Source organism: Penaeus chinensis, chromosome 33 (genome assembly GCF_019202785.1).
Source record: "Penaeus chinensis breed Huanghai No. 1 chromosome 33, ASM1920278v2, whole genome shotgun sequence".
Lineage (NCBI taxonomy): Eukaryota > Metazoa > Arthropoda > Malacostraca > Decapoda > Penaeidae > Penaeus > Penaeus chinensis.
Genome location: NC_061851.1, coordinates 187,401 through 197,400, shown reverse-complemented (window position 1 = coordinate 197,400; position 10,000 = coordinate 187,401). Strand labels below are relative to the sequence as shown.

Sequence of the window (10,000 nt, the reverse complement as noted above, 5' to 3'; positions counted from 1 at the left end):
TCAGTCGCGCCATGACTCGCATGGTTCACGAGTCATGTCCTGATTACTGATCTAATTTTACAGACCCTAAGTTTGTTACATTATTGGGAACAGAGAAATTTAAGAGTAGCATAGTTTCACCTCTGATCTATGAAACCAGATGTGGGATATCAGATGTGGAACATGTTTCCAAGTTGAACAATTTATTGCCTTTACTCAGGTCAGAAAAAAAAAAGTAAATTATCCTCCTGTACCTTTTCCATGTTAGTGGTTTGAGATGCAATGGGTGTTACAGTAGTTCTGTTAGATGAAAAAAATAATAAATTATTAGTACTTTGCTTGCTAAAGACTTTTAGTAAGCAGGAGTCATGAAACTATAGAAGAGGGTTAGAAGTGCAGAAGTAAGATTTTACATTTCACTTCATACAATGTAATAAGACAGCAATTTTATATAAGTTCTCTGAAATTTCATTAATGTCTTCAAATTTTTTCAACAGCCTATCACTGAACGCAGAGATTATGTTCCACTTCCACTTAAGGTTCCAAAAGCATTACAAAAGGATTTGCCATATAATATGAAGCCTAAAGTTACGCCAAAATTGAAAAAGGTTGAGCGTGTTGTTGTAGTGAAAGATCCACATGAAGTTGAGGTTAGTACATTACATTGTTTTGTTGTCATGTTTTCATAATTCCCTTTTAAATAATTTATTAACAGAATTGAAAACTTCTCATTCATTTCTGCTTGAATATTTCCTTTTTGCTTACTGTGGTTGTTATAAACCATAAAATCAAGATACATTTTGAATAATCTGCAATTTTCAATATTATCAGATGGATGACTTCATGAAGAGATTGAAGGTAATGATGGAAGACAAATTGCAGAAAGAGAAGAAAGAGATGTTTGTTCGCAAAAAGAAGTTCATAAAAGAAAATGCAGAAAAGGAACTTAAGCGTAAAATGCGAGAGTCACGTAAGAAGAAAGCAGCATGTCGAATTTTGGGCAAGAAAGCAGGGAAGAAAAGTGTTGTGTAGAGAAATGAAAAATTTTGTGACAAAGAAAGTTCTGAAAGTTTCTTTTTGGTTCAATATTCCTTCTAAGAAAAAATAGAATGGCAAGAATTTTGAGAAGACCAATATTTTGTATGGATAATCATCATATCTTAAAAGAAGAGTATAAGTATATATGTTTTTTCTTTGGAAATTAAAGGTTTTAGTAATACAGAATGTGTATAATTCCTGTTTAATTTGAAGAGAAATAGTAATAGTATAGTCTGGGTTAGTGTGGCTAGCTCCCCACATAGCAGCCCATTGACCCACCTGGATTCAAATATATATTTTTGAAAATTAATACTGTATTTTTCAGAAAATAAAATCACTCTCACTCTTATTATGCTATAATGCAGGTTAAAAAAAAGTCAATCTCAGCTGAAATTGAGTTTGTTACTTAATTTGTATCATAAAGAAACAAAATGCAGGTGGAAGAAGACCAGGAAACTTTTCTGTTTAGCCTTCATCAGTTTCTGCTATTTGGCTATTAAAAATGTTTTTGTAAATATGGGTGACATAAATGATTTTGAGTATAGTTCACCTGCAATTGAAAGTAAGCAGAGTTCATAAAAGTTTAAATTTTTTCTTGGAAAACTTTTGTCAATTTCTTCGTGATTGCTGGACAGGTTTATGCTTTTAATAACTTGATATGCAGAAAAAGGAGCAGGTGCATATACAGTTGAAATCTTTTATCTCTAAAACCATGCATGGATACCTTCACCCAATGTGTAAGTATCTTCCTGATTTTTAAAAAAATGTAGAAGACACTAATTTCAGCTGCTGGCTCAGGTGCATGCCCTTCATCTGAATTCCTACATTTTAAACACTGACTTTTGTATTCTTATTGATATCATCTGGATGTTCATAGGAAAGCTCAAGAAATTTCTGATAGTTTAAATAAAAAATGTATCTATGTAGGTCTCTTGACAGTATCAATGTGTCATTTGAAAGTTGCAGTTTAAACCCCTCCTTTGGCTCACCCAAGTTTTAGGTGGATGATGAAACCCTGAAATACTTTTGAATATCCATGATTTAATTGAACAGTGTTTTGGGGGACCCTTCCTTTTCTATGAAATTGAAAAACTAAGCAGCACACCCATACTGTATTAGTCTGGGTGAAAGGGTAAAGGAAACAGAAATAAAGGAGAGCTGGGTTGCCACAGCTGAGCAGGGACTACTGAAACTACATAAGCCAATAAGATGATTGAGGGATTTAAAAAAATGGAATATAAAATTGGAGATGACAAGGGAAGTGACAATTCAAGAAGAAGTATTAATGGTGTACATGTTACTTGAACACTTCACATACATGTGATTATCCAAGGTAGTGAAAAGCATGCTAGTGAGAAAAAAAATATGCTGGAGTCTGGTAGAAGAGCAACAACAGTGTTAAATGACTGAATATAACATAATGATACACTGTATTGGTATGCAATTTCCTTTTCTGCCAGTGAACTACAGTATTCTGCTGTCGTCTTTTCTACCTTGGACCTCAGCCCTCGCCTCCTCTAATTTTGCATGATCTTTTCTTCTTCCCCTCTTCTTTCCTTCTCTTCTTTTGTCCACTTCATAAGGTGTAAGAGCTGTGTTAAAAGATGAAAGGCTAGCTTTCTGTCAGTCATGAACAGCCTCCGGGAGCCATGGGCACGATATTTCCTTGGTTAATTGTCTAGCCCTTACCCTTTATGGGGACCTGAGGGGTAGACTGTTTCCTCTCCCCATTTATTTCAGGCTCACCATGGCCAATAATGAAGATGTCTTACCATTATTAGGGGCATTAACCCAATGTCGATGGGCATGGCATGTACGTACATGCCATGTCTACTGTGAGTTTACCTGATTGATTGTTTATACACATAGATGGAAACACTTGTACTAACTCACCAATGAGCCAATTATGAGTACTGCCTGTCGTGCCCATTTACCCTTTTCCTTGATTTAAGAAAATATTTTATATGATCTTATTTTGCTGTTACTAATGTTTATAATATTATAGTAATTATAATTTCTGTAATAAAAATAACACCATTGATATTCATAGCATTAGTAAAAAATATATTTTTTTCCTGCCAATTCAAGGAATGGTTAAATTAGGTAAGGTCACAAAGTCTACTAATTGAATCCTTAAGCACTAGCAGAGCCATCTATGTGCAGAGACATTTCACAAAAATAAAAAAAATGAGCACAGCATTTTCCCTATTTTTTATTAATTTTCCCAGGTGGCATGTGGTTAAGGGTTGCCCCTTCATCAACTAGCCTATTTAGATTAGATTTCTCGATATTCTGACCCCTGCCTCTCCCTTGACCATGGCTCCAACTGATACTAGTACCCCCTCCTTGATGTTTGCTGTCAACCCTATCCATTCTGAATTATCTGCCCAGGTCATTACTCATCCTTCAGAATACACCCCTTCCTCTCTCCCAACATCCTCCACTCCATCTTCTATTGCACAGTCTTTATTGACTACCTCCACCCCCCTTATTACTACTATTCCTTATTGCTCTCCTCCCAATAGTACTACTTTGCTCCATACGACCCTATCTTCCCTTCCTCATCCTCCTACTACCTCCGCCTCTATAAACCTTTTGAGTACCCTTTTTGGCCCAGCCAAATATAATCATTTCTTTGTAATTCCCCTTATAGCCCCATACTCAGACAATACCCTTCTTTTCCAACAACATTTCCAAAAAACAGTTGGCAAAGTTTCCTTTTGCAGTCATACTGATTGATCATGCCTTGTCACAGCTGCATCTGAGTCCCAAGCTTGTGTAATATCTACCCTGACTGACATCATTGGCAAACCTATTCCTGCTCAACCTCACTCCACCCTTAATACTTGTACTGGAATTGTTTCTGTCTGTCTCTGTCTATGGCAAAGACTGGTGACTGTGAAAACGAGTTGCTTGCATGCCTAGTCAACTATGATGCAGAACCAGTACAGTGCTACTTTATTCCACCCGGATGCTAATGTGAATCCCACACCAATATTGCCAAGATTAACTTCTGTAGACATGACCTCCCCCGTGAAGTTTATATTGCATGGAGTGCCCATCAATGTCGGAAATTTTGATGTTGGAGGGAGTAGAGAATGGATGGTTCAGGGTAGAGGGAAGAGATACTGGGGGAGATGAGACTTTTTGAGAAGGGAGGGTAATGGAGCAAAGTAGTTTTGGAATAGGTAGAAAGAGAAACACCTCGAAGGCATGCTTCTTGTCAGGCTTCATGTAGAGAGACCAAGTTTGAATCTGAGAAATGCTACCTCGAATTTGAGCTTGTAGGCAGGGCAGCTCATATAAAGTACATTATGGGAGTCACCACAATTGCACACATGCAGGACTGAACAGAGCAATTTAAATGGTCATGACTAGGTTGGGCACGTAGAGGATAGCTGGCTGTGGAGAGAGTGGAGAAGTATTTCCCACAGTATCTCTACCCTGAACCAACCTATCTCTACTACTTCTCTCCCTCAAGTCAATTCCTTTTCCAGTCTAAATCCAGATACTCCAATCTCTACCACTTTCCCAGTACCAACCCCTCCCCCTTCTTCTCACTCTACCTGTCACACCAGACAATTTAAACGTTCCACTCCATCTTCTCCTACTGCACCCTCTCCTATACCCATCTCTCCCTCTGCTCCTTGGATATCTATTCCCTCTTCTCCTCCACATAAGACCTCCCCACAATGTAACATTATATCCTTTCATTTGAGAAACCACTGTTAAATTCACTCCTTGTTTACTCCATCTAAGAGATAACCAGTAATATTTCTCCTGTTTGGAGGATTTTAAGCTCCTTCCCTTAAATGAGGAGGAGTTTCAACAGTGTACACCTGTTGAAACTCCTCATGCAAGTATAATTATGTATGTAATTATGTATGTAATTATGCAAAAGCTCTTTCAGACTGTTGCTCTAGTAATTTATATTCCTTTTCATTTAACAAAAGAGAATGAGTCATCAGAATCCCTTGCACTTCTTTTCAGTGGTTGTCCCTGTGGAAAAGGCATTCTTAAGGATGTGCTTAGATACTCTATGAGCTGAAGGTATTACTTTTTTTTCTTGATATTTTCATGTTACAGATTTCTTGGCAAATAGAATACATCTTTTTATTTGTTTTATAAGTCTTTCTACTTCTGAACTTACATTTCTTTACAATGTCTACACTTTGTTTTCTTGCTTTCCTGCTCATTAACAGTAACCTGAAGCTTCAATTATGTCCAAAACAGCAAAGAAGTTTTGAATGTAATGCAGTGCACAGTATTATGTAAATAGGTATACTTTCAGTGCTGCACGGTTCAACATGTATGCTATTCTTACTTTATTTTAAAAAATAACTGTACTATATTGTAATATATACTTTCTGTATGAAAATATAGTTTGTTAAAAAAAAAAAAATCTGATTATGAACTCAAATCATTTTTTTTTTTTACACAAATTGCAGTATTTAAAACATCAAATTTGCCATTAATTTTATCATAGTAACCCCCTAATCCCTTGCTCGTTGTTCTTATGGGGGGGCCTAGGAGACTGGGGCCCAATGTAGGGGATCAACCCTACCTTGGACATCAGCCCTCACTTCAACTAATCATGCATGGTCTTCCCTTTTCCCACATTCCTTTTCCTTCTCTTTTTCATCCCCTTCTTCTGTCCTCTTTCATCCTGGATGAAAGGCTCGTTTTGTGTCAGTTATGAATAGCTTCCGGGAGCCATGGGCATGGCATTCCCTTAGTTAATTGCCTAAATTTGATTTCATTGGTTTCCTGACCTCTTCCTCTCCTTTTTACCTCGGCTCTTGACCACTGATGCTAATACCCCCTCCTCGATGTTTGCGGTCATCTCTATCCATTCCTAATCATCCACCCAGGTCATTACTCAACCTTCAGAATACACTCCTTCCTCACTCCCAACATCCTCCACTCCATCTTCTACTGCACAGTCTTCGTCATTGTCTACTCCCACCCCAGTGTTACTACTCTTCATCCTTATTGTTGTCCCATCTTCCTTCCATCCTCGTCCTTCTACTGCTTCCACCTCTGCAAATCTTTTGGGTACTGTTTTTGGTCCAGCTGATGAGGTCCACCCCATCTTCCTCCCACCCTTATCCTTCTACTGCTTCCACCTCTGCAAATCTTTTGGGTACTGTTTTTGGTCCAGCTGATGAGGTCCACCCCATCTTCCTCCCACCCTCGTCCTTCTACTGCTTCCACCTCTGCAAATCTTTTGAGTACCCTTTTTGGTCTAGCCCAGTGGGATAAATTCTTTGTGATTCCCCCTACAGCCTTGGACTCTAACAATACCCTTCTTTTCCAAAAATGTCTCCAAAAACAGGTAGGCAAAGTTTCCTTTTGCAGTCGTTCTGATTGCTCATGCCTTGTCACAGTTACATCTAAGTCCTAAACTCATGCACTATCCACCAGATTGACCTCACTGGCTTACCTATTCCTACCCATCCTCACTCCTCCCTTAACCCAACCACCACAGATTTACGTTCTGTCACCTATATTTTTTTGTGAATTTTGTTACATACAAATGGCTTAACATGTGATCAGGCGGCAAGGAGTCTACCAGTAGGCCCTAGTGACCAATCCTGATTTCCTCATTTCTTGAATTGGTGGGAAAATATGTTTTTATTTTTAATACAATTGATATCAATACTGTTACTGTTGTTAATGATGTTATGAATATTAAAAATTGTTATTTAAATCTTGGTAACATTTAAGACAATGAAATAATACAAAAGACCCTTTCCAAATTCAAGGAAAAGGGTAAACAGGTGAGATAAGTAGGACTAATAACTAATTCCTTGGTGATTAAGCATCTGTAGAGCCATCTATGTGTAAGTACAATAAATAAACTTATATTACAGTGACTATGGCATGTATTCTTGCCATCTGTGCCAATTGGGTTAATACTTGTACAGGAACTGTTTCCATCTCTCCGATTGATTTTCCTGTTTATTACAAGGACTGGTTAGACTGTGAAAACAACTTGCTTGCATGTTCCCATCAAATATGATGTAGTAGCAATACATGCTACACTATTCCTCCCAGATGCCAAGTCCAACACCAATATTCCCAAGATTAACTTCCATAGATATGACCTCCCCTGATTTTTAGGCAAATATCTGTGAACTAGCAATTATACACCAGGCAGCATCCATGTAATAGGTGAGATGCTACAGATTGACATTTGTTCACACTGTAGGATCTCTTGTTCTTTTGGTTGATGAGACTTGGACTAACAGGAGAATAGTACTTGTTGCTGTGGTTGGGACCATTTGCATTTGATTTGGGGATGGATGAACATTACTGCATAGGTTATCCTTGCCTAGTGTGTAGTTCAGTGTTTGAATGTTAATGGTCTAAATATATGGAATCAACATTATGACCAAGAGCTTAACCCAATGCCGACGGGCATGACGGGTACATACGTGCCATGCCCATGGCAAGTTGTTTGATTGTTTTTACACATAAATGGCTCCACTTGTACTTAGTCACCAATGAGCCAATTATGAGTACTGCCTGTCTTGCCCGTTTCTCCTTTTCTTTGATTTATGAAAATATTTTACGTTATATTTGGCGGCTAAGCACTAGCAGAGCCATCTATGTGCAGAGACATTTCACAAAAAAAAGAAAAAAAAAAAGGAGAAGAAGAAGAAGAAGAACACAGAATTTTCCCCATTTTTGGTCCATTTTCCCCGGTGGCATTAGGTTAATATATGAAATATGCAGATGCAGACTTCCTCTTTTTTGGGTCCAGACTTAGTTGTCAAATTCTCTTGGAGTACCAGGGATTGTAGTCCTAATTCCTAACACTTGTGTGAAAATCTGCCTGAATAAATATTCTAGCTATGCTTTGATGTTCAATGTTGAGTGTTTTACTCATTGATGATGGGCTTCATCCATGCCAAAACAAGCCATGCTGGGGGTGCTATGTGCAGATATGTAGGTTCAGTGACAGAGTAAGAAGAAATGTTTATTTTTTTATACTTGGCTGAGATGCTAAACACTTAAATACCTTTTGACATGTTTGAGAAAAGCACTGGCTTGTTTTAAATAAACCTGTTATCTGCCCAAATTATTATTTTTAAAAAGAAGCTATATTGTTGGGACTGATGTGTCATATTATTTAGCTTGTAATTTAGGAATGAAAATGAATTAGGCTATGGGCTACAGATTGGGAACCACAAACCTTGAAAGTGTTTGAGATAAATTCTGCACTGATTGAAAGATTGAAAGGTAAACTGTGGAGATCAACACATGACTTTCAGATGATATGTAAATGTGTATCTGTGAGCATCAAGTGACCCTTGATACCCTTCTCTAGCTCAGGATGCAGATCTTAGTGTCATTTATCATTTCTCTTCAGCAAAATAAGGCCAGGGAGCAGCTGAAAGATGCACATGCTAATGCATAATGTACACTGTCCTCTAAAGGCCTTGTACTAATATTTTATTAAAAGACAAACAATACCATGTTCCTCATTTGATAATGCACCCGATAATGTCTTTCTATTACCAAAGAAATGCTGTAATTTCACTTTGTATTAAGAACAATCCTTAAACTTGATATTTTTTGCCAAAGGAAAAATTTCCAAATTCTTTATTTCTTGTCTATTAAAAAATTGGTAAAAATTACAGTAATTTTCTTTAACTTCATAGAACTGAAGAGGGATGGGGTAAGTGTACTGGTAATGGTTGTTAAAGTGAAAGGAGGGTTATGATAAAGTATTGTGGAGAAAATGGCAAAAATGAGTTTAATGATTAGGATGAGGAAAAAGAAAAGGATAAGAAAAGACAATACAAAATCAATCGAGGTGAGGACTGAGGACCAAGGCAGGGGTGATGGTTAATGGTTAAAAGCAAAATAAATGTGCTAGACATCCAAGGTCATGTAGCACTATAGTAAATGGTAGTGGTTGAGTTAGTGATTAGTTGTCAAAGTTGGGCAAAGGAATTGATGAGTAAATGGGTTAAGGTTGGGTAAGGTAATGTATAGGGGTTAGATCAAGTGAAGTATGTATATGCATTTGAGGAATGAAAACAGGTTGTCAAAGCAGAAAGTGTGAGAAGTTGTGGGAGGGATCACGAAAAATCGGTCCCATTTGGCTGGGCTAAATAGATTATTTAAGAATTTTGTAGAGATGGGGGTAGTAGAAGGACGGAAGAGGGAGTAGTGTTGAGGGAGGTAGTGTTATGGGGAGGTGGACAATAAGGTTGTAAGGTAGTAATAAGGGAGGATGGGGTAGTTGATGAAGAAGGTTGTGGGGGTATAGTTGTTGAAGTTGAGCATGTTGGGAGTAGAAATGTCTCCTGGGGTGTTGATTAGGGTGGATACTGTACTAGTCGGCATTTAGGAGGGGGTATTAGTTGTAGTATTCAGAGCCGTGGTCAAAGGAGAGCCTGGGGTCAGGGAATCGGGCGAGTTTGAATTGGTGGAGCTATTTGATGAAGAGGCAAGTCATTGCCTCTAATAATGGTATGGTTAATGGTTAATGGTTATTCATTGTTGGCCATGATAAGCCTGGAGTATGTTGGGGAGAGAAACGGTCCACCCCTCAGGGTCGCTTGAGGGGTAAGGGCTAGACAACTAAAGCAGGGGAATACCATGCCCATGGCTCCCTCAGGCCGTTCAGGACTGGCACAAAGTCAGCCTTTCATCCTTTCAGCACGGCTCTCACACCTTAGGAAGTGGATAGTAGAAGGGGTTGGTGAAGGGACAGAAAGGAAAAAGTAGGAGGGGGAAAAAAAGACCATGCAAAATTTGTTGAGTCGAGGGCTGAGTCCCAAGGTTGGGGAGTTCCCCAACATTGGGTCCCAGTCTCCGCCTCCTAAGCCCCCCCACGACAACAATGGGCAAGGGATTGGGGGGGTGACTCTAATTGACAATGGCTATACCACACATAAGCACCTATTGGTAGCAATGGCTACTGCCAATCTTGTCTGGCCAGTTACTGACTTGGTCATGTGGACAACAG

At 38.5% G+C, this 10,000-nt stretch overlaps 1 protein-coding gene across 2 annotated transcripts in view; it reads left to right on the top strand.

Annotated features, from left to right (window-relative positions):
• The window catches only part of LOC125043130 (ribosome biogenesis protein BMS1 homolog), a 30,347-nt gene extending 29,147 nt beyond the window's left edge, over positions 1 to 1,200 (top strand). For both annotated transcript variants that reach the window (XM_047639082.1, XM_047639083.1), the window contains 2 exons: positions 477 to 629; positions 811 to 1,200. In XM_047639082.1, coding sequence (XP_047495038.1) covers positions 477 to 629; positions 811 to 1,011 — 354 coding nt within the window. In that variant the 3' untranslated portion in view covers positions 1,012 to 1,200. The remainder of the gene's footprint in view (positions 1 to 476; positions 630 to 810) is intronic.
• Positions 1,201 to 10,000: the final 8,800 nt, after the last annotated feature.